Here is a 24,824-nt window from a genome sequence, read left to right on the forward strand (position 1 = left end):
TTTATTTTATCCCCGTACATACCGCATTTTCACTGCCGCTTCCGGGTATGTCTTCTGTGGGACTGGGCGTTCCTAATTGATTGACAGGCTTCCGACCGTCACATACTGCGTGTCACGAGTTGCCAAAAGAAGCCGAACGTCGGTGCGCAGGCGCCGTATAGAGCCGACTCGCAGTCCGGCTTCTTTCAGCAACTCGTGACGCGCTGTATGCGACGGTCGGAAGCCTGTCAATCAATTAGGAACGCCCAGTCCCGCAGAAGACATACCCGAAAGCGGCAATGAAAATACGGTATGTATGGGGATAGAATAAAAAAACAGCCGATTGTCATTAGGACAACTCGGCTGAATGTAATGTTAAAACAAATATTTTGGGTGAACCCCCGCTTTAATTTCCACTACTTCCCTTACTACTCATGCGAATTTCGCTTAAAAAAAAAAAAAAAATACAAAAATTCACAGTTGACCTACAAACTATTAGAAAATTGTTCATTCAATGTAAATTTTCAACATGTTTGTTCGTATGTTAATTTTTGGTCTTGAAACAGAAATGAACTGTTGCAGTAAGCACACTAACCATACGAAAAGAATCTACAGACTTTCTGTCTGTGTATGGCCAGCTTAAGCTGTTAGAAAGTGACAGCAATATATTGAAGCAGGGTGGGGGGGGGGGGGGGGGTGGTAAGGTCCCTGCACTACTTTGGGGCGACTTCGGAGCGGCTTGCTTTGACTTTTATTAAAGGAGTCGTTTGCAAGCTGTGCTGAAGTTGCGCTGTGAGGAGTGGCCTCAGAGTTGGGCAACTTTGAAGCCACCCCAGTGGGAACCGAGCCGAAGTGTCAATTTAAAGCCGAGTTCCAGGCGTTTTTTTTACATTTATTAAAAGTCAGCAGCTACAAAGAGTAGCCTCAAGAAACGAGACCCTGCCAGTTACATCAGGATTGAGCAATTTTCAAAAACAAAATATCTATATATAGAATCTCTCTCCTAGTTTGTAAACTCTAACTTTGACACAGACTAAATCAGTATAAACACTGATTTGGGTTATTTTTAACAAAGAAAAAGAATACAATTTCAAGTTCATGAAGAAAAATTATTAACTTTTTATTTATTTATATATATATATATATATATATATATATTTTTTATTATATAGTAAAAAATTTCAGTGGTGAATACCACCAAAAGAAATCTCTAGCTATCTAAATTATCTTTTTTTTTTTTTTTTTTTTTTTATCTTTTAATTTGGGTACAGTATTGCATGACTGAGTAATTGACATTCAAAGTGTGATAGTGCTGAACATTGCCCTGAGCAGGAAGGGGGAGAACGTGTCCAGAAGTGGTTAAAAAGAACCTAAAAATCCAAAATGATATAGACATCACAAGACAAATGGTGTTCATAATCTACGTTTCACCCAAATTGTGTGGTTGACATTAACACAGAGTAGAGCAGTTTTCTCAGTCTGGGTTCTGAGTAATGACCAACTTCTACCTCACCATAGCCACTGATAATAATTATTATTTTTAAAAGTCTAAATGCAGCCAAAATTAAGAAAAAACAAAAAACTAGTAGGATGTGTCCCTTGTGCGCCCCTTGTTTGAAATCCTCCTCTGTCCGTTCCAACCCCCATAGCCCCCAACGGGCAGGGGCGCTCCTAAAGCGACTCAAAGAAGCTGCTTGCAGGATTTTTGACATCCTGCCAGTGCAGCGCCCCAGTGTTAAAGCGCTCGTGCCTGAAAGTTTTTTTTTTTTTTTTTTTTAAGGGCTGTCATAGGCTCTCTTCAAGAGAACCTGACTATACCTGTCTTTTTACACCCAGCTCTGGCATTCAATGAAGTTGTAGCGGGTGAACAGGTGGGGATTTCAAAACCAAGTTACCTGGTGGGGAGCAGAAAAGTAGAACTCTCCCTTTTTGGACAAAGTTCTGCTTTTACTTGGGAATATAACATTTTCATATGGTTTTGATGGCCTTCCTTTATTGCTAGTATTTATAAAAAAAGAATAAATATGAATTTTGCAACAGAGCATTCTTTTGTGTATTGTTATGCTATGAAAGTATACCCTAGCAGTAGTTTTGAGTCAATCTGCTTATTTTTTTATTTGTCTTTAGGGCCGGTTTCACTGTTGTGCTGTGGTAACCTGTGGACATGCATGTTGCTCTGCGGTGTCATTCCTTCCCAATGGCATCTTATCACACCCAGCCTATGGACATGCGTTGCAGAGCACCAGAACACACAGTAATAGTCTAATGTATACTGTGGTGCACTGCTTTACAAAAATTCATGCACCTTTTCTGGTGCGTTAGTGTGTTTACTGCAGATATTAGGAACCACATAAGAATTGCACAGGAACCACACCGCATTCCTGTTCAATGCACATGCCATTCAGTGCAGTGTGATTTCAGCCCATTCATTTTTGAATAGGCTCAAATCACATCAGTCATACATGCACCAGTTTTGGAACCGCATTGCAACTAGGTTGCATGGTCGTTTTTGTACCATGCGATCGGATGCAGGCAAATACAATGAGTTTGCGACCTGCATTTGGGGTGTTAAGACTACACTGGCACCCGCTGCAGATTGCAAGGGCAGTGTGTTTTAAATGCAGTGCAGGAAACACAGATTGCAGGTTTCCTGCACCACATTGTTTGGTCACAGCTTACACTTTCAGTTTATAACGTAAGCATTGTAGGAGCAATTCAAAAATAGTTATCATTGGCAATCCAATAGAAGCTTATTTGAAAAATCTCCTTTCGTGATGCGAGTGCTTCCTATTTGCTGGCCATTATTTTCAGTTTCCTGAATGGACCTGTAAAGCATTGCAGCCACAATTGGCATATTGTGGATGTAATGCCAGGGTCCCGCAGACCTGTATCTGGTCGTGACAGGAATATTTAACGAGCTACCACAGCGCTCAATTGCACCGTAGTAGTTCATTGAGAACTACAAGCCGATAGCTGCAAAGGCTGCTGGACCTTGTATTTTTCCCGTTTACAGAACACTGTGAATGGAAGACTCTGCTGGGCGCAGCTAGCAGGGGATCTTCTCCAATGCCCCCCCCCCCCACTAGCTGTCACAATCTGCAAAAAAATCAGAACTGGGGCCGGTTTACACCCTGAATATGGGTGTGACATGCTACAAAAGGTGAACTTGTCCTTTAAAATTCATGTTGCAGGGATTGTAAAAGTAATGTAAAATATTTATCAAATGTGTTAATGTGTTTTTTTTTTTTTTTTTTTCTTTTTGCAGAGTATTATCCTGGCTTTGGTCATTGTTTCATCGTCCCGTGACATTGAGTGACTAAGGTCCCATCTTTTTTCCTCTGTGTCCCAAGGGGAAGGCTATTTGCCTTCCCCGCCATCCTTTTTTAGAGGCGCCAAATATGGCGGACCCGATAATGGACCTTTTTGATGACCCTAACCTATTTGGGTTGGATTCTCTAACTAGTGACTCATTTACCAGAGATGGACCAGATACTATCGATGAAGCTCTCGGCTTGGGCAATGTTCTAGAGCAGTTTGTAACAGATAGAGGACCAGAACAAGCAATTTTACATGTAAATCAGCGAATCCAGCCTCGGGTGCTGCCAGAAAATCGTGCTCCTATTCTCGCACCAGAACCAGTGCTTCCCGCTCAACCAACCATCAATCAGGAACCTATGAACCAAGGAAACCCTTTTATGGGCACACCCTTGACTGTAACCACAGCAACAACTACTACAGCTGCGCCTACAGCTCCTAAAATTATGATTCTAAAAGCACCACCAGGAATGACTGTTGGTGGTGTTCCTGTGACACAAATTCAAACTCTAACTCCTGGACAGACCGCTAATGGAGGCAAAGTGACCATTGCTAAGGTGCTTACAGGAACCCAGCTGAGACCTGGGGTATCCATCGTATCTGGGAATACAGTGCTGGCCAAAGTTCCAAGTCAAGCAGGACATGCTGGAGTCAGACCCGTTCGACAGTTATTGTTACAACCAATGCGCACATCAGCTACTGATGGCAATACGAGCATCAAACCAGCAGTCACGTTGACCTCCACTCCTCAGCAGGTAGAATAAATGTTCATACACTTTACTATATAGACCTCTGGTGTGTTTCCTATTTTAGGTATATTTTTGTTATTTCTTTTGGTGTCTACCTGTCGATCTGGCCAGTTTTCTTGTGGTCCAGCAATAATGACAGTTAGGGGGTTGAAACAAACCATTTAACACTAACTGGGATGATTACAATGGTCAGCTTGTCATTGATGTAAAACTTTTATCTCAAAAGGGTAAAAAAATATAAAAACTGTTGCTGCAACGGCGCTCTCTCAGCACAGAGACTTTGCTTTCACTGAGCGCCTCTAGTCTTATACTAATGAGCTGAAGACCTGATCTCTGTAGTGGCCTCTAATTGGTTATTACAGTGATCAGTCACTGTTCAGTCCTACCCTGTATTTTTTTTAAAGAAGTGCACTCCTGGATCACAGGAGTGCAGTTCGTTCTGCATTTCTGTGACTGATTTTCAGCTAACAGCTGGAGCCTGCTGATGTCGGTGCCAATCCAGGCTCTGGCAAGATCGTGACAAAAGGCATGGATAAGTGATTTTGGTGGGAGTCCTGACCTTAACACGATGGAACACTTTTGGTTTGAATTAGAGCAGAGACAGCGAGCCAGGCCTTCTCGTCCACATCGGTGCCTGACCTCCCAAATGCCCTTTTGGAAAAATGGTCAAACGTTCCCATAGACACACTCCTAAACCTTGTGGAGCCTTCCCAGAAGAGTTGAAGCTGCAAAGAGTGGGCCAACTCAATATTGAACCCTACGGACTAAGACTGGGATGCCGTTAAAGTACATGTGCATGTAAAGGCAGGCACCCCAATACTTTTGGTAATGTAGGGGTCAATTCAATAAGAGTTAAATAACGGCTAATAATATGCAGAAAATACTGAATGCTGTAACAATTGTGCAAGTGTTCAATTTTCTCTAAGAATTTGTATTTAAATACCAAATTCGATTATTGTTAGAGTCAATGGTTCGTTAATGCGGCAATTTATCGCATCAAGCTGGTTGCTAAGGAGGGTCGGGAAGCTGGCCGCCGCATCCTTAACAACCGATGACTCCTCAGCTGTCAGCAGGCTTCCTCGCTCACAGACGATTTTGTTAAAAAAAAAAAAATTAAAAATGGGGGGGAAAAAACTGCCCCCCCCCCCCAAAGCACATTGTCCCCCGACAGTTTTTTTGACAAATGCCGTATGTAGAGATGCACCAACATTTCTGCTGCCGAAACACATCTGCCAACAATGGTGTTCTCAGAGCTAGAAAAAAAACGTTTTGCATCGATTTTACCACATAAAAAAATGTAACATGGACGTGTCGATGCGTTCTTGCAACATTTTCAATCCATTTTAATGGGGGGGGGGGGGGGTCAAGTTTTTTTTTTTGGTACTTTTTTTTTGGTCAGAAAAAAAAAAAATGTAGCAAGCAAGATTTTTAACGCCATATTGGAAGTGCAACGAACCATTGTGAAGACCTACAAAGAATTTAACTGGATACATTTTTCATGCGCTAAAGATGACCATAATAGCCAACAATAAATTCATATTCATTTAAATTTGATATTAATAAGTCAAATATTACGCTTTTATATAAAATATTAATATTTTTTGAAAACTGAAGTTTTTGGCTACTACTACACACAAGTTTTTTTTTTTTTTTTTATCTTGATGCATAAAATGCATTAATATAAAAAACCTTCTGCCTTTACAACTCATTTTAAGGTTAACCACTTGACCTCCAGAAGCTTTTACCCCTTTTCTGACCGGAGCATTTTTTGTAATTTGGCGCTGGGCTGCTTTAACTGGTAATTGCGTGGTCATGCAATGCTGAACCCAAACAAAATGTATTTCCTCCCAATACCCCCCCACAAATAGAGCTTTATTTTGGTGGTATTTGATCACTGCTGAGATTTTCATTTTTTTTGTGATTTATAAATGAAAAATGTTGAGGAAAAACCTCAGATATTTTCTAGTTTGTCATATATATTAAAACAAAAAAAATCCAATAAACTAATTTTGTCTTGCGTTTGGGCCAAAATGTATTCAGATACACGTCTTTGGTAAAAAAAAAATCCCAATAAGCGTATATGATTGGTTTGCGCAAATGTTTTATAGCGTCTACAAACTGGTGTGTGTATTTATTTATTTTTTGTAATGTATTTATTTACGCAGCTTTTACTTTCTGACGGTCTAACTCATTTCTTGAGGTGCTAAAATGACAGGGCAATACAATCACACCCCCCCCCCCTCCCAAAGAACTTGCTGAGAGGCATGTTGAGCCCATACATTTTTTTTATTTTTTGTCACAAGTGTTTGAAAAATAACAAACAATAAATAAAAATGTTACATAAAGTTGTAATTTAAATGATATACTGCTGCTTCTCCTGAGTATGGGGATACCACGTGTGAGAGTTTTTGGCAGTCTGGCCATGCACAGGACAAAAAAAACAATTGCTACCTTTAGGCATTCTAAAGTGTAAACTGCTCATTTCACCCCTACTTGTCACAGTTTCGGAGGCCCTGATATGCCAAGCTTACATTGGCCCCTTTTTAGAAAGACACCCCAAAGAGTCTGAGGGGCATGTTGAGTGTTATGCAAAAAATACTTTAGTTTTTCTTTCTTCATTTGCCAATTTTTTTTGGACATAAATGAGCGCTGTAAAATGCCATGCCTCTTGGCAAATACCTTGGGGTGTCTACTTTCTAGGCATGGTTTTGTGCTTTCTTGGCATTTCAGGGCCTCAAACTGTGATAGGTAGTGATAAAATGAAATGAGCAATTTATGTCCTGTAAGTGGCTAGATTGCCAAAAAGCCTCACACGTGGTATCCTGTACTCGGGAGAAGCAGGAAAATGTATTTTGGGGTCTAATTCCACATATGCCCATGCCATGTGTGAGCAATATACAATTTTAAGTGGCAACTTTGTATTAACCACTTAAGCCCCAGACCATTTGGCTACTCCCTTGCAACCTCCTTTCTGTGGTAGCCTCTGCAACCAATCCGGCACAGGAAAGGGTTCAATATCCAGAAAAGAAAAAAGATCCGGAAGTACAGCCTGTGATCTTGCGTAAAAGTGGGGGAAGAGTTTTTCCTTATTGTAACCGCAAATGGGAACCTCCATTGTTATGTGCACCCAGATTGTTTTATCTGATCTAAAATTGGACAAAGTAGGGCTCTATGCTACAAAGTAGCTTTTGATATGTCGGGTAATATTTTGACCTGTGCAGTGTGCACCATCTAATTCCACTATGCCCGTCTCCCATGCCTTGCGAAGTAAGGTCTTTTTTTTTTGTCACTTACCTTGCTGAGAGTCCCTTGTTCTTTAGCTTCTGGGAGACCGCAGAGTCTCAAGTTGTTCCTACGGCTTCTATCTTCAAAGTCTTCCTTTTGCAACTGGAGTGTTATGGCTGTTTCCACTTGTAGAGCCTTGTCTTTTTCTAGTGCGTTTTTTTTCCCCCCTCGTTTTAAGGCATTAGTCGCAGTCTCTTCTTCTTTAAGGCGATCTGAAATTGTCTGTATCTCTCCATGTCCGCTCATGTGGGAAGCATTGTATTAAAGAGGGGGGTTCACCCTATACATTTTTTTTTCTAGCATTAAATTAAGCATAGTAGCACGAGCTACAGTATGCCTTTATTTATTTTTTTTGCCCCGTACTCACTGTGTAATCCTATAGTGAAGATTCCGACTCCCCGCGGGGAATGGGCGTTCCTATCCAGAGGGAAGATGATTGACGGCCGGCTGTGGCGCGTCACGCTTCTCCGGAAATAGCCAAAATAGGACTTTGCTCTTCACGGCGCCTGCGCATAGTCTGTGCGCAGGTGCCGTATAGCGCCGTGAAGAGCAGAGACCTACTCCGACTATCTTCGGGGAGCGTGACGTGCTATAGCCGGTCGTCAATCCTCTTCCCTCTGGATAGGAACGCCCATTCCCCGCGGGGAGTCGGAATCTTCACTATAGGATTACACAGTGAGTACGGGGCAAAAAAAATAAATAAAGGCATACTGTAGCTCGCGCTACTATGCTTAATTTAATGCTAGAATGTTGTTATTGTGGGTGAACCACCGCTTTGTTTTAATGTCATCTTCCTTTGTATGAGGTGATGATCTTCCTGTTGAAGGGAAAGCTGTCTTTTCTGTGCTGGTATTTGCGTAACTTGGGGGGGCATTTTTTGCTCCTTTTCTTGTTAGCTAAAGGAGTCTGTTCTGTTTGTGGAGACAAAGTCCAAATAATCTGGCCATGCATTTGCACAGGGCAGCCCTGATCCTCCTCTTCTCGAGTTCCTCTCCAGCGCTCCTGGCCCCTCTTTCCTGTTAAATGCCCCCAAAGCAAGCAGCTTGCTATGGGGGAACCCAAGCCGCAGCTCTCTGTGTCCATTCAGCCGTGACTGGCCCCACACCCTCTCTCTTCTCATTGGCTCAGGCAGGGCCTTGGGGTACCCCACTTACCAGACCAGCCTGAGTACTTTCTATTCATCATTACTTTTTGGATGTGCCCAAGGTAACCTGTTTTCTATCCATGTACAAACCCTATGGTCCATGCCTACAGACATCTGTTTTTAAATGTGTTTATGTGGAACTGCATCAAATGCTTTTGCAAAATCCAGATGCACCACATCCACAGGCCTTCCTTTTATTTAAATGGCATTCTTGCATCCACTAGAATGTTATCAGATTGGTTTGACAAGAACAAACTTTCATGAATTCATATTGGTTACTACTGATGATACTGTTTTCATCAGTAAATTTTGGGATATAGTCCCTTGTCAACATTTTACATACAATTGATGTTGGACTGACTGGCCTGTAGTTCCCAGGGTTATTTTTTGGCCCTTTTTTGAATATTGGTACCACATTGGCCTGATGCTGTCAGTATGCTGTCCATAAAAAATTAGAAATAGTAGTCTGAGAGAGGACTCTCGGGTGTCATTGGCTGTACATTATTCTTGTACAGTTTAGATTTATCAAATCATATTACCATATGATAATGAGGTCAAACCATACAGTCAGGCAGACCCTTATGCTACATAGTTGAAGGTAAATCTAAAGGAAATAGAACAAGAAAATTGTATAATGTATGGGCAGCTTATCAGTGTGTCAAAGGCTACCCATTGGCCTGTATGGAGGTGTGGAAATTAATTTCTTTGTAATCCATAGGTGAAAAATTAAAGCGGTTGTAAAAAAAAAAAAAAAAAAAAAATACCATAAAGTCAGACTAAATAAGTGGGAAGAGTGCACAAGAGTTAATCAGGTCTCACCAATATCGCCAAACTTATTGTAACCCCCACATGGGTTAAAAGGTCACTAAAGGAATTTTTATTTTATTTTTTTAAATCAAACATGTTATACTTGCCTCCACTGTGCAGCTCGTTTTGCACAGAGTGGCCACGATCCACGTCTTCTGGGGTCCCTCCCCGCAAGAACTCCACACATTTGAGCGAGCTTGCATGGTGTGGAGTCCTTGGGGGCACGCTCCCGTGATACAGCGAGCAAGTATAGCTGCTCGATGTATCACTCGGCCCTGCCCCTGGCGCACCGCGTCATTGGATGTGACTGACAGCAGCGCTATCCAATGGCTGCGCTGCTTTCAATCCATCTGCTCTAGCCAATAAACGGCCAGGCTAAGCGGCGAAGAGGATGTCAGGGCCGAGCGTGGGACTTTCGAGGGGCCAGGTAAGTATAATGGGGGGGCTGGTATTGCCTGAAGTTTTTTTCCACCTTAATGCATAGGATGCATTAAGGTGAAAAAACTTTTACCTTTACAACCCCTTTAAGTAAACTGTGTGTGTGTGTGTGTGTGTGTGTGTGTGTGTGTGTGTGTGTTATAAAATATATGTATGTGTATAATAATATAATCTCATTTTTTTATTTTTAAACAACAAACATGTTTATCCCTTTCATGCCTAAGCCTGTTTATGACATTTGGTGTTTACAAGTTAAAATCCATATTTTTGGCTAGAAAATTACTTAGAACCCCCAAACATATTATATATATATATATATATATATATATATATATATATATATATATATATATATATATATATATATATATATATATATATATATATATATATATATATATATATATATATATATATATATATATATATATATATATATATATATATATATATATATATATATATATATATATATATATATATATATTAAATAGATACTAAGCATGTCGTGCTTTATAATTGCACGCACTTGTGGAATTGTGACAAACTACGGTACCTAAAAATCTCCATAGGCGACGCTTTAAACTTTTTTTTATGGTTACCAGGTTAGAGTTAGAGTAGGTCTAGTGCTAGAATTATTGCTCTCACTCTGACGATCACGACGATACCTCACATGTGTGATTTGAACACCGTTTTCTTTGTTGCGCTCGCGGGGAGGGGGGCACTTAAATTTTTTTTTGTTTTACATTTTGATCACTTTTATTGCTGTCACAAGGAATGTAAACATCCCTTGTGACAGTAATAGGTGGTGACAGGTACTCTTTATGGAGGGATTTAGACCCCCGAGCCCTCCTTTGCACTTCAAAGTATTCATATCGCCGAAAACGGCGATTCTGAATACTGTGTACTTTTTTAAATCTGGCGCCATTGGCAGCCGATAAACCCGGAAGTGACGTCATGACGTCGCTTCCGTCTTTTCAATGCGGACACTGAATCAAAGCCGTTTACGGCTTTGTTTCAGAGCGCGCCTGGACGATGGAGGCGCTGGATCGGGTCAACCGGTGGGACGGGAGGCCCGGTCAGAGCGGCGAGAGGCAACCGAGCGGCTTTTAGCCGCATCGGTTGTTATGTTTGGATAGCTGATCGCCGGCTCTAAACAACGGTACCGGGATGATGCCTCCGCCTACCGATCAATATTCTGGAGCTCCGAGCAATCAAGCTGTGCCTTGCCAGGTGGTCCCTGAAGCTGCAGGGCCGACTGGTCAGGATCCAGTCCGACAACGCCACGGCCGTGGCATACGTCAATCATCGGGGAGGCACAAGGAGCTCAGCTGCAGCGATGGAGGTCGCGCACATCCTTCGGTGGGCCGAAAGGTCAGTTTCGGCTCTATCGGCCGTGTACATTCCCGGGTGTTCAGAATTGGCAAGCCGACTTCCTAAGTCGCACAACTCTGGACCAAGGGGAGTGGTCTCTCCACCCGGAGGTGTTTCAGAGTCTGTGTCAAAAATGGGGCACTCCAGACGTGGACCTTCTAGCGTCCCATCTCAACCGGAAGGTGCCACGGTTCGTGGCTAGGTCGAGAGACCCGTGGGCGGACGTGTCAGACGCGTTGGTGGCTCCTTGGGGTCACTATCGCCTAATCTACGCCTACCCTCCTCTGCAGCTTCTTCCTTCGCCTGCTGCGCAGAGTGGAAGCCGAAGGGATTCCAACAATCCTGATCGCCCCGGATTGGCCACGCCACTCCTGGTACGCGGACCTGGTGCGTCTGGTGGCAGACGTCCCCTGGCATCTACCCCTGAGAGAAGATCTCCTGTCGCAGGGTCCGATCTTCCATCCTGCTTTACAGTCGCTGGCTTTAACGGCGTGGCTGTTGAGAGCCAGGTACTGGAAAACCGGGGCCTGTCGGGCTCGGTGATCCGTACATGCAGCATAGTAGAGAAGTCTACCTCACGTAGGATTTACCATCGTACATGGAAGGCCTACATCTCTGTGTGAAGAGATGAGGTGGCACCCTCGTACATACGTGGTGTCCCGGATTCTGCTGTTCTTACAGCGGGGAGTGGATCAGGCTCTCGCCTTGAGCACGGTCAAGAGTCAGATATCTGCTCTGGCTGTTTACTTTCAGCTTCCCTTGGCAGCGCACTCCTTGATACGCACGTTTTGCAGGGGTCCGGCATGTGGCCCCTCAGGTGCGCCCACCACTGCCCCCATGGGACTTGAATTTGGTCCTCTCGGTGCTTCAATAAGCTCCTTTTGAGGACATTTGGAAGATCCCCTTGTTGACTCTGTCACAAAAGGTGTTTTTTCTGGTAGCAATTACCTCAATCAGACGGGTGTCTGAACTGGCCCTGAACTTGTCCTGCAAGGCCCCCTACTTGGTCATCAATCAGGATAAGGTGGTGCTGCGTCCGCAGCCCTCTTTTTCTTCCTAAGGTCGTTTCGGCCTTTCACATTAATGAGGACATTGTTCTTCCATCTTTATGTCCTCAGCCAAAGAACCCGAAGGAGGCCATTTTACATTCCCTGGATGTGGTTCGGGCCCTTCGAGTATACTTATCGGCGACGGCTCCGTTCCGGAAGTCGGACTCACTGTTTGTGTCGGTGACTGGTCCCAGAAAGTGCCTGGCAGTCTCGTCGGCCACCATTTCCAGGTGGATCCAACAGGTTGTGCTTCAGGCCTATGCCCTGAAGGGGCGGGCGCCTCCTTTTCGGGTCATGGCGCATTTGACCAGGAAAATCGGTGCCTCTTGGGCTTTCCGACATCAAGCAGGTGTGTAAGGCAGCGACCTGGTTGTCGGTCCACACTTTTTCAAAGTTTTACAAAGTGGATGTGAGTGCATCTTCTGATGCCTCCTTTGGCCGCAGGGTGTTACAGGCGGCAATCTAAGATTGGAATTCCCCCGTTGAGTAACTCCGGTTTTGTTTGGGGTGAAGCTTGGTTTGCTGTGTTGTTTTTCCCACCCCTCAAAATTTTTGACACTGCTTGGGGACGTCCCTACAGTCAAAGGCTGCTGTGTCCGTCCATTAACGGAAGAGAAAATAGGATTTTTGTACTCACCGTAAAATCCATTTCTCTAAGTTCATGGACGGACACAGCACCCACCCCTCCTTTGTTTGTACTGCTTGTTACGAACTGAGGCTGCTAGAGCAGGGTGTGGGTTATACCCGGGGAACCCCGCCCCCTGGGAGGAGCTGCACTGAAGAAAGGTTGTTAACACTTTAAATGCTGTATTTCTGCCTAACTCTCCTGGAAGGAAGCGGATATAACCCTACAGTCAAAGGCTGCTGTGTCCGTCCATGAACTTGGAGAAATGGATTTTACGGTGAGTACAAAAATCCTATTTTTCACAGTAATCGGTGCATTTTTATAGCACTTTTCGCAGTGAAAATGACAATGATCCCAAAAATGTGTCAAAAGTGTCCGATGTGTCCGCCATAATGTCGCAGTCACGAAAAAAAAATCGATCGCCGCCATTACTAGTAAAAAAAAAAAAAAATATTAATAAAAATGCCATAAAACTATCCCCTATTTTGTAAACGCTATAAACTTTGCGCAAACCAATCGATGAACGCTTATTTTTTTATTTTTTTTTTACCAAAAATAGGTATCTGTCTAAACTGAGGAAAAAAATGTTTTTACATCTTTTTTTGGGGATTTTTATTATAGCAAAAAGTAAAAAATTATTATTATTTTTTTTTTTTAATTGTCGCTTTCTTTTTGTTTATAGCACAAAAAATAAAAACTGCAAAGGTGATCAAATACCACCAACAAAAAGCTCTATTTGTGGGGGGAAAAAAGGACACCAATTTTGTTTGGGAGCCACGTCGCACGACCGCTCAATTGTCATTTAAAACGACGCAGTGCCGAATCGCAAAAAGGGGCAAGGTCCTTAACCTGCATATTGGTCTGGGTCTTAAGTGGTTAATAAAATAAACAAGAAATGTAGCGGTAGTTGATAAAATAAACAAGAAATGTAGCGGTAGTTAAGTGTTTTTGAGAATTTTTATTTTTTGTATATATTATAATATAATTCAACTAAAAAAGATACAATTTCTGGGGAAATTGTGCGACGTGTTTTTGCCTCCACCAATACTCCTGACTGGAGACAGCGCCCCTGGAGGTGTAAATGTGATCCAACAGTGTGTCGATCCAGTTCGATCCATTGCTCCATCAAAAACTGCTCCATCTCTAATCCCAGAACATCCTTGTCCGAAACACAGAATATACTACGCAAATTCAGTGCTGTGTCTTACTACAAATTAAATGAAACCAAATCCCAAATGTTAGTCAGTAATATTTCTGCTTCCTTGCAAACTGTATTGACTTGAGAATTTCCCTTTATGTGGTTCCCTCACTCATTACCCTTTTTAGGAACTCATCTGACTTGACATACCTCGCTACTTTATAGGTATAATTTTAAACCTTTTCTGGAAACTTTGCCCCAACAACTGAACCAATTACACTCCCATGATCTGTCAACGGCAGGAAGGATAGCAGCGTTGAAAATAATACTCCCTAAACTCCTTTATTTATTCCGCACACTTCTAATCCCTCTTCCGCGCACCTTCCTCTCCTCAGTTCAGACACTTTTCAATCAGTACATTTGGAACCCAAGACCCCCTAGGTGCTCTCGCCTTATGTTAAAACATAGAAAATTGGGTGGAATGGGAGCCCCTAATGTTATGGCCTACTATAAAGCATGTGTCATAGACCAACTTTAACACTGGTGGATCCCTTCCGCACACAATTCATGGACACTTCTGGAGGCCAGCAGTGCCCAACATAATGACCTCAGATCATTTCTCTTAGCCAATAAATTGGGAGCCCCTGTCCCTGCTTCTCCTATCCCCACAGTGCGTATTTCCACTAAACTATGGTCCGAACTCAATACCTCTTCCTCGATTAGCGGATCACTTTGTAAGATATCTACACCACGATCGGTTCTCCAACATTTTATACCTTGCCTTGATCTGAAAGCCTGGATTTCAAAGGGCCTTAATCTCCAAGGATTTGTACCATAACACATCCCTTCACACCTTCGAATACTTGGCCTCTCGATTTAATCTCCCTCCCTCGGCACATTTTCCCTACCTGCAGATTTCATCCTTTTTGAAAAAACATCCCCTGCCAGCCCACTTGGAGTATTCATCTCCGATTGCCACCTTTCTCCAAGACCCTACTATCCCGGTTAAAGGAATTTTGTTGATTTACAATAGCCAAGACTCCACTTTCAAAACGACCACTATCATTAAATGGGGAAAAAACCCTGGGTAAGACCTTCCCTGATAACTCTTGGAAAGTAGAGTTCTCTGCCACCTACTCCTCTTCCAAGTGTGCAAATCACTGGGAACTCTTTCAAAAGGTCATGCACTCCTGGTATCTCATGCCCTACAAATTATCTAAATACTACCCTGACCGCACAGCCCTATGTTGGCGACAGTGTGGAGACGTACCATATTCTTTGAGCTTGCAAATCGGTGTGATCCTTCTGGAACAAGATTTTTTCCATGATTTCAGAGATTTGCGAAAGACACGCAGATTCCATCCCCAAGCTTGCTCTATTACATCTGACAATAGACAAATTTCCTTCTAAGTTAAGAGTGGTGGTTATACAACTTCTGTTGGCTAAAATAACTATCACCAGATTGTGGAACACGGTTGAATCCCCACCTCCCAACAATGCCATTCTGCTGACTTTTAATAAACTTAAACAAATGGGTGGAAAACCCCTTTAAAGCGGTCCTCCACCCTAAAGTGGAGTCCCGCTGATCGGAACCCTCCCCCCCTCCGGTGTCACATTTGACACCTTTCAGGGGGGAGGGGGGTGCAGACACCTGTCTAAAGACAGGTATTTGCACCCACTTCCGGCCACACGCTACGGGCGAAAGACGGGCATTCCGTCACATCCCGTCTGTCGCCCGTTGTGTGCTGGGAACACTCGGCTCCCAGCACACAGCGTGTGAGCCAATCGGCGGGCGCAGCGCGACTCGCGCATGCGCCGTAGGGAACCGGGCAGTGAAGCCGCAGCGCTTCACTTCCTGGTTCCCTCACCGTGGATGGAGGGGGGAGCAGCAGGGTGACGAGCGATCGGCTCATCCTCTGCTGCGATCACCGCTGGACTCCAGGACAGGTAAGTGTCCTTATATTAAAAGTCAGCAGCTGCAGTATTTGTAGCTGCTAGCTTTTAATATATTGTTTTAGTGGCACATCCGCTTTAAGATCAACCCTTTTAGGGCTAAATGGGACAGCTGGTTATCAAACCCAAAATGTACAGTTAAAGACTAGTTCACATTGAGCCAATGATATTGTCCATGTACTACCATATTGCCTTATTTCTATATATGCTATTATAGGTTGACTTCCCCCCCCCCCCCTTTTTTTTTTTTTTTTTTCTACCCCTCCAGTCTGTATGAGCACCTCCTTAATGACTCACTTACCTGGTGTAGGTACCTGAGGATAGTTATAACACAGCTATTTCAGGTTACTTGATTACATTGTTGCTCCTACCAACTGGTGTGTCTTGTTACTACCTACACTCTAAATTTTTTAAGCGCTCTGCCCTTCCCCCCCTTCCCTTGTCCGTTTGCTTTGTTATCTCAACTTTATTTTGATAGCTATGTAAGAAGTGATATTGACAACAGGCAGTGTGGTGCCCCCCCCCTCCCTGGCACAGATTGATCCCATGGGGGTGTCTGGGCGGGAGCGGATAGCACCTGTTTCTGGTACTGTAGCGATGTTTTTCCTGACATTCACTGTACCGCTACCGCAGTCTGTCATTTTGGGTTCGCTTGAGCACTACTCTATTCTTTTAATTTTGACAGACATTGATCACATGCATCTTGTTTATGTTTCTCTGTTTGTGTGATAAAACTCAATAAAGATCATTGCTATAGAAACCAGTCCCAATAGCAACCAGTGTTTGGGGCAAATAGGATGGTGCAGTTTTGATGGGGTAGTTTTTGATGGGGCAATGGATCGACACACTGTTGGATCACATTTACATCTCCAGGGGCACCGTCTCCAGTCAGGAGTATTGGTGGAGGCAAGACCACGTCGCACAATTTCCCAAGAAATTGTATCTTTTCTAGTTATATATTCAAATATGTTCTTCTTTTTCTTCAGGGGGATTCAAAACGCATCACGCTTGTGCTTCAACAGCCTAACCAGACAGGAACTCAAGGCCAGCGTCATGTGGTGTTGGGTGGTTTGCCAGGGAAAATTGTTCTTCAAGGGAACCAACTGGCTGCTCTGACACAGGCCAAGAATCAACAGGGACAAACTGCCAAGGTAGTGACTATACAGCTTCAGGTACAACAGCAACCGGGGGCAGCTCCTCAAGCTCCACAGAAGTTTCAAATCATACAACAGTCACCAGGTGGTCTGACTCTTGCACCTGGCACACAGCAAACACACGTGATAAGTCAGCAAGGAACTCAGAGGCTCTCCGTACCACTCAAAGTTGTCTTACAGCCACAGGTGAGTACAGGAACAAAAATAAGTGTATGTATATAAAATGTATCATGCTATAAAGTGCAATTTTTTATATGTGTGTATTTGTAATGTATATAGCTCTGACACCTTACTTAACGTTTTACAGATTGTGATGGTCATTGATATTCGTTCCTGTTAAGCAACTAATACTCTAAGGCCCCTTTCACACTGGGACGGGAGGCGCAGTGGCGGTATAGCACCGATAAAAATAGCGGCGCTATACCGTCGGATTTGCCGCAGGATTCGGCCACTATCGGTGCAGTATTAACCCCTGCTAGCGGCCGATAAAGGGTTAATACCGCCCGCAATGCGCCTCTGCAGAGGTGCATTGCGAGCGGTATTGCCGCGGTTTCCCATTGTTTTAAATGGGAAGGAGCGGTATACACGCCGCTCCTCTCACCGCTCCAAAGATGCTGCTGGCAGGAGATTTTTTTTCTCTCCGCCAGCGCATCACCTCAGTGTGAAAGCTCTCGGGCTTTCACATTGAGTATGCAGTACAGGAGTTTTTCAGGTGGTATAGCAGTGCTATTTTTAGTGCTGTACTGCCTGAAAAACTGCTCAGTGTAAAAGGGGGTCTAATACATACACATGCAATTGGGCAAATTAGGTCAGAACTGAATATAATGTTTTTTGGATTGTGGGAGCAATCCTGAGAGAGTTATATTTTTCAAAAGTTGTCTCACCATCTGTTGTATCTTTTGGTGTCGGCTCTGCTTCAATTAAATTCACTTGGATTTCCCCATTTGAGTTTGTTTATTTAGAGAATGGTGAAATTCCCAATGCTGCTTGCTGGGTTAAAGTCATTGTAAAGTCTCATTTAAAAAAATAAAATAACAAACCTGTTATTTACCTGCTCTGTGCAGTGGTTTTGCACAGAGCAGCCCAGATCCTCCTCTTCTTGGGGTCCCTCTTTGCTGCTCCTGGCTACTCCTTCCTGTCGAGTGCCCCCACAGCAAGCAGCCTACTATGGGGGGCACCCGAGCCGAGCCAAGCTGCAGCTCTGTGTGTCAATTCAGACACGAAGCTGTGGTTGGGCCCCACCCCCCTCTCTCCTTAATTGGATAACTGACTTTGACAGCAGCGGGAGCCAGTGGTGCCACTCCTATGTGTCAGCCAATCAGGAGGTAGAGTTCCGGACGGTCGAGACACTTGTGGACATCGCTGGATAGAGAATGGGGCTCGGGTAAGTATGAGGGGGGCTGCTGCACACAGAATGCATTTTATCTTAAAGTGGAGGTCCTCCCTCTGCTGCAAAATTAAAAGCCTGCTACTGCTGGCTTTTAATAGGACGCTTACCTGTCCTGGAGTCCAGCGATGTCGGCACCGAAGCTGATATTTCCATCAACTGTCGGGTGCTGCCATTGCGGGTAAGGGAATCCGACGGTGTAGCCTTACGGCTTCACGTCGGAAACACTACTGCGCATGCGCGAGGCTCCGCTCCTCTCTCCCACTGGCCCAGTGGAAGAGGGAGGAGGAGGGAGCCCCAGTGGTGACATCAAAGGCTGCGGCCCAGACTCCCGGAAGTGGTATCGGGATACCTGTCAGGTATGCGCTCCCCCCCAAAAGTTACCAAATGTGGCACCGGACAGAGAGGGGGGAACAGGCAAATGAGCTTTTGGGTGGAAATATGCTTTATTGAATTGGGATATAAAAAAAAACTTCTGCCTTTACAACCCCTTTAATGCTGTGTCCTACTGCTGGATTTAACTGTGGACATAGTAGGGGAATTTTCCACCAGAGAACTTGATTTAAAGTTACTGGTGTTGTACTAGTGTCTTTTAATAAGTAACAGTTTTTTTTATACTTTTTTTGCTTCTCTTGAGGAGCAGAGATCGTGATGTCATTTACCCACCTTCCCTTCCTCAGCCAGTCAGAGAGCATTGTTTTCATTCAGAAAATTCAAAGTCACCTGTGAATGGCTGAGCAACGCTCAGCCTGATTTTATTTTTTTTCTGGGAGTGGGATGGGAAGTCCCCAGCAGTCTCCCTGTAAACTGTAAGTCCTGGCTGCAGGGCATGCCTTTTTCAATACTTGGGACTACAGTGTTTGTGTTATATACAAGACAAAATATGTTTTCCCTTGATTTCAGTAATGGTATCTTTTATTTGTTTTCGTGGGCCATGGTAAATTTTTTTGGGGGATTTCGCTATCAAAACGGAAGGTCGTGTGGAAGTTGACACAGGCGGTTATTGTGAGTCTTAAAGTTAATGTAAAACCAAAACCTTCCTTTTTTTTTTTTTTTTTTTTTTTTTTTTTATTATTTTCAGATAGTGTTTAAGGATTGGACCCCCCATCAGGTTTTTATTGTGGTCTGTCCCTAGATACACTGCCTCCTAATTGTCCCCGTTAACATTGTTACTAAGATTAATTGTGGTGTAAAAAATAAAAAATATTGAGGTTGTGCTAGAATAAGATGTGATGGAAACTCTTTACCTGAGCACACTTATTATAAGATTACCTCTGTCTAAAAGGGGAGCTCCTTTCCCCCTGTAGAGATGTCCCCTCATTTACTTTTGTGTCGCCTGGACAGAAGCCACCCCTCCACTTCATCCAGTCAGAGAACACAAAATATATAAGGCATTTAATGGATGGCTCTTTTGCTGAACAAGCAACCCCCTGTGGTCAGTGTGCAGAAGGGAAGCCATTTGGGCAGGGCCCGAAAGATAGTGGCTGTTGCTGTAGTAATACTGTACTGGTGCTGATCACTACAGTGATTTTTCAGCTTACCCAGCTGCACATCAAGCCAACCAACTAATGTTAATATGCAGTTTCTGGAGGTATAACTAAAGCCTGCAATACTTGCCGGTGTAAGTCACTTGTGAGGTCCTTTGCAGACACCTTCTCCATGGATTCTTCTGGGTATCAGTCTTTGGTTGTCTTGAATTTGACACTGGATAATTCATTTCAGTACAGAGGCACCAAGCCAGAATGTAAACACATGCTACATGCTGCACATGCTACTGTTGTCGTTGTTGGTGTGTGTGGTTGGTTGTGTTTTTTTTATTTTTTATTTTTTTTTATTGTGAAAGACATTACACGTCTCTTCTGCAATAAAGAGCTTGCTTGCATTTTTTTTTTTCTTAAATGTATAAACTAAAATGTCACTTTTAGGGTGAAAAAAAATTAAACCATTAACACATTGGGAAAGTGCTTTCTATTGTATCATTGGGGTTTTAGGTTTGATATGAACCAAGGCACCATATGTGTGGAGCTTTTATAGTTTTAGATCTCTTTTTAGGTGTCCTTCTGTAGGTATGATAGACATTATCATTTTGAAATGGGTAGTTCACTGTTCATTGTAAAGAGCTACAAAATATGTTGGTATAACTATTGATGCAAATGTTCCTCTACTAAACTGTTACCTGTATTTATGCCAGGCGGGCTCCTCACAAGGCACCACACAAAGTCTGTCAGTGGTAAAAGTGTTGAACGCCAGTGAAGTTGCGGGTCTCACAGCCAACCAAACTTTAGTGAGAGTTGGAGGTATGTTTTGTAAGAATCAACGTTTTTTTTCTTTTAATACCGTTAAAAATGTACTAATCTACATATAAGATTATTTCGCTTAAGCTGGGTACATGCTGTATACTGAATACACCGATCAGCACTGCAGCCAATTGGCTGCAAGCCCCTGATAGAACAAGGTTTTCCAGCAGTACTGTTCGACCAGAAGCTGATCTAACGATTTGATTTTCTTGAACCGGGAGGGCTACACATAGTTTGAAATTTTGTCTGGTTCTCCTCAACTGGCCAAAGTTTGATCCGTATGTACCTGCCTTAGGTTTTTAACATGTCAACAAGGCAGCTTTTTTATGGTGTCCATTGGCCATATTGAGCAATAATTTAATGTCTATGGCACTGCAGGCACAAACAGGGGGCATAGTGATTGGAAAGTTAGAAAACCTTGTCTAGTTGTTGTGATGTATTTTTATTAAAAACATTTTAGATGATAAATGGCAGTTGCTGCATCAACTTGCTTCATAGGTCTAAACATGAACACTCCACCAATGCAACTATTTTAGTTCAGATATGCCAACACTGATGCCTGCGTGTCTTTTAAGATCATGCCTTAATTTCCAGCTGTCTTTTAAAGTCTGTTGCCAGCTTAAAGGGGTTGTAAAGGTAAAAGATTTTTCACCTTAATGCATTCTATGCATTAAGGTGAAAAAACATCTGCGGATTAGAGGCCCCCCCCCTTTACTTACCTGACCCCTCGAAAGTCCCGCGCCGTGAACGTGCAATCTTCTCAGCCATCTTCCCGGCTCATTCATTTTTTTATTAAAAGCAGCGCAGCCATTGGCTTGTGCTGCTGTCAATTGCATCCAATGACGCATCGCGCCGGGGGGCGGGGCCGAGTGATGCAGTCGGCGGCTATATCACAGGAGCGCGGCCGCAAGAACTCGACACCATGCTCGCCCGGATGAAGGTGTTGAGTCCTTGCAGGGGGGGGGGGGGGGAGGAGCCGAGACAGTTGCCGAGGGACCACAGAAGACCCAAAACGAGCTGCACAGTGGAGGCAAGTATAACATGTTTGCCTGCTTTCATTTCTGCTTTAAGCCGCTAGACCCCATTTACATTGCAAATACAAAATAACTACAATACAATGGCACCATGACCTTTTTAATTTGCTATAAAGTTTTAGCTTTTATCTATTGACACTGTGAAAGTTTTGCACTGTGTTCTTTATTCAAGATGCATTTGATTCTTTTGGATGCAGATAGCATTCTTAATTACCTGATCTCACTGCCTTCTGTGCTTTCTATCAGGGGAAACTCGCAAGCTGGACAGTCAGAAGAAGCAGGAAAAGGCAAATCGTATTGTGGCTGAGGCCATTGCTAGGGCCAGAGCAAGAGGGGAGCAAAATATTCCCCGTGTTCTAAATGAGGATGAGCTTCCAAGTGTTAGTCCTGAGGATGATGATGTAAGTAGGAAGAAGAAGAAGAAAAAGAAGGGTGAACCGGGTGATGGATTAAGCGGTGACAAGTCCAAAAAATCCAAAGGGAGTAGCAGCTCAAGGTCTAAGAGCAAATCGAAGCCCAGGTGAGCAGATATGTGTGTGTGTTTCTTTGCCAGTATATTTTGTCCTTGAAAAATGGGGCAATAGTGTTTATGGTGATTTTTGTCATTTAGTCGCCAAGAGGACATTAAACATAATAAAGGATAGTGTTTATTTATTTTTTATGTGTGTGTGTGTATGTGTGTATATATATATATATATATATATATATATATATATATATATATATATATATATAATATATATATATATATATAAATCAAGGCTCCATGTTATGCAAAATACATTGTTATGGCTCTCTGTGATTGGGGATTGCAATGTCGGGCTTCTGCAGATCAGCATTGCAGCTTTCCGCCTGTACCTCTATACAGGCTGTGTGTTTAAAAGTTGTAGGGCTTGTGAATGAATTACAAGGGTGCTCATCAGTGCCCTCGCAGTTTGTTCAGAACTACAAGCAGTCTGCTGTGGTGGAAGACTGTAATTGTAGTTCATTCATTCACAGGCGTGCGGTTTTTAAAATGAGTGGGTTCAGGGAGAAGATCCCCCTGCCTACTGTTATTTAAAGGGTCACCTAAAGGATTTTTTTTTTTTTTTATATAGCTAAATAGCTTCCTTTACCCTAATGCAGTCCTGGTTTCATGTCCTCATTGTTCGTTTTTGCTCTAATCCTTCTGTTCTGCACACTTCCTGGTTGTCAGTTTCCTTATGAAAAAAGTACTGAGAGCTTCTCTAATCAATAAATCAATAAATGTGGTCTCTAATCAAGAAGGTGTGATTACTGTGTGTCTAAAACCCCTCAGAACCAATCAGTTACATTTTAAAAACAAACACTGCCTTGTATTGGCTGTGTGTCTCTGTACTTCACAGAAGAATGAAACTAGATGAAAAGCGAAACTGAAACTGCAGGCACATTATATGATTGATTTTTTATCTATTTTTAATCATTTTTAAAAGGAATCAATTAACTATTCTGTCTCTATACCCTGTAAACAGTAATTTCAGCAAAATACATTTCTTTTACAACTCCTTTAATTGTTACTTAAAACGGTAACTATACTTTTAATCCAGCGATGCGATGTCTCGGAACTCCACACCGGCCACTGGTATCTTCGGGCAGCTGGATTCCGGGTCGCGATCGCCTTCCACTGTCATTGGCCATGCCACGATTGTCACTCCTGCACATGTGCAGGAGTTCTATTGGCATCAGGACGGGCAGGCAGGCAAGTATCTTTAATGCAGAAAAGACAAAGCATGTCTGTTCTGCATTGAAAATCCCACCTGTTCAGTCATGTTTTATTTTTTAACTGAACCATTTGCTAACTGTAGGACGGCATATGACGTCCTAGGGTTTCAGTGGTTTTGTTGGGTTGTTGCCTACTTCTGGAGGAGGCATCATCCTAGTATCAACATTTCTATAGTGGCTTTAGAGCTGTTTGATCACTTGTACAGGTGGCAGAAGGTGTCCATTCAACTGAAGTTGGTGGCATAAAACTCAGTCTAAGGATCAATTACAGTGTCCCGTACTGTACACCACTCCAAGATATGGAATTTACAGGTGCATGAAAATTACCATTTTCTCTTATCGTCCATGGACGGACACAGCCTTCTCAAGTCTTGACAAGTGGGTTATGTTCCTGTTGACAGAAGAGGACTCGTCCTCTCCTGTGAACAAGAACATATAACCCACTTGTCAAGACTTGAGAAGGTTGTGTCCGCTCTTGGACTAAAGAGAAAAGGATTTTACGGTTATTACAAAAAATCCTATTTTTTGTACTTGTACCTACAGGCAAGCCTATAATAAGACTTGCCTGTAGGTACAGTGAATATCTCCTAAATTTCCACGGTTTAGGAGACTTTCACACTGCATGCAGCCAGCGATTTAACCATTGCATGAGCTCTGAAGGCACAGCGCACCGGCATTAGTGACGTCATCGGCCAATCAGATGGCCGGAGCACGCAAACCCAGAAGGAAGCCCCATCAGTGGTGATGGTGTGCCACTGGAGGGCTTCGTTCTAAGGTATTTCATAATGCGCTAGTGCATATTGTGTACTACCACATTATGCCTTTGTCTTGCAGGATTGTGTGTTTTTTTTTTTTTTTTTTTTTAAACTACTGTTATAAGGCTGCCTGTAGGAAAGGGAAGTTACATAGAACAGATAAAAAAAAACTACTTTACTAACACATTAAAGAATAGAAAAGACCTGTTTTTATAGTACATGGGAGTCTTTTAAAATGGGATATGTTTACAAAACTAAACGTATCCTTTAAGGGTATAGTTACGATTACATTTTACAACATGGATGATTCCTCCCTGTCCCCTAAAAGATGATAAACACTTGGGGCTCATTACATTACACGTGGCAGCCCTTTAAAAGCAATCCATTGTAAATTGCTGTTCAAAGGGTGTTTACCAGATGATGAGCAGGCAAAATGTTGTCTCTTAACCCTAAAAGTAACGACCCATCATGCTGCAAATGCGTGCACTTAAAATGGTCAGTGGCAGCACTGCTTGCAGTTTGCGACATGCGGCTTGTTTTTTTTTTGCCGTCGCAGCAAAGAACAGTGCCGCAACACATTCACATCCTTGAGCAGCTGCAT

The 24,824-nt window shown here is 43.0% G+C and overlaps 1 protein-coding gene across 6 annotated transcripts in view; it reads left to right on the forward strand.

The window, feature by feature from the left end:
• The window catches only part of CHD8 (chromodomain helicase DNA binding protein 8), a 107,905-nt gene that overhangs the window by 16,463 nt on the left and 66,618 nt on the right, over positions 1-24,824 (forward strand). For 5 of the 6 annotated variants that reach the window (XM_040352943.1, XM_040352919.1, XM_040352913.1 and 2 more), the window contains exons 2-6: positions 3,245-4,049; positions 16,843-17,196; positions 19,373-19,402; positions 20,589-20,694; positions 21,975-22,248. In XM_040352943.1, coding sequence (XP_040208877.1) covers positions 3,378-4,049; positions 16,843-17,196; positions 19,373-19,402; positions 20,589-20,694; positions 21,975-22,248 — 1,436 coding nt within the window. In that variant the 5' untranslated portion in view covers positions 3,245-3,377. The remainder of the gene's footprint in view (positions 1-3,244; positions 4,050-16,842; positions 17,197-19,372; positions 19,403-20,588; positions 20,695-21,974; positions 22,249-24,824) is intronic. The other variant, XM_040352950.1, reaches the window with a different exon arrangement.

The sequence above is a fragment of the Rana temporaria genome, chromosome 1 (genome assembly GCF_905171775.1).
Source record: "Rana temporaria chromosome 1, aRanTem1.1, whole genome shotgun sequence".
NCBI classification, from domain to species: domain Eukaryota; kingdom Metazoa; phylum Chordata; class Amphibia; order Anura; family Ranidae; genus Rana; species Rana temporaria.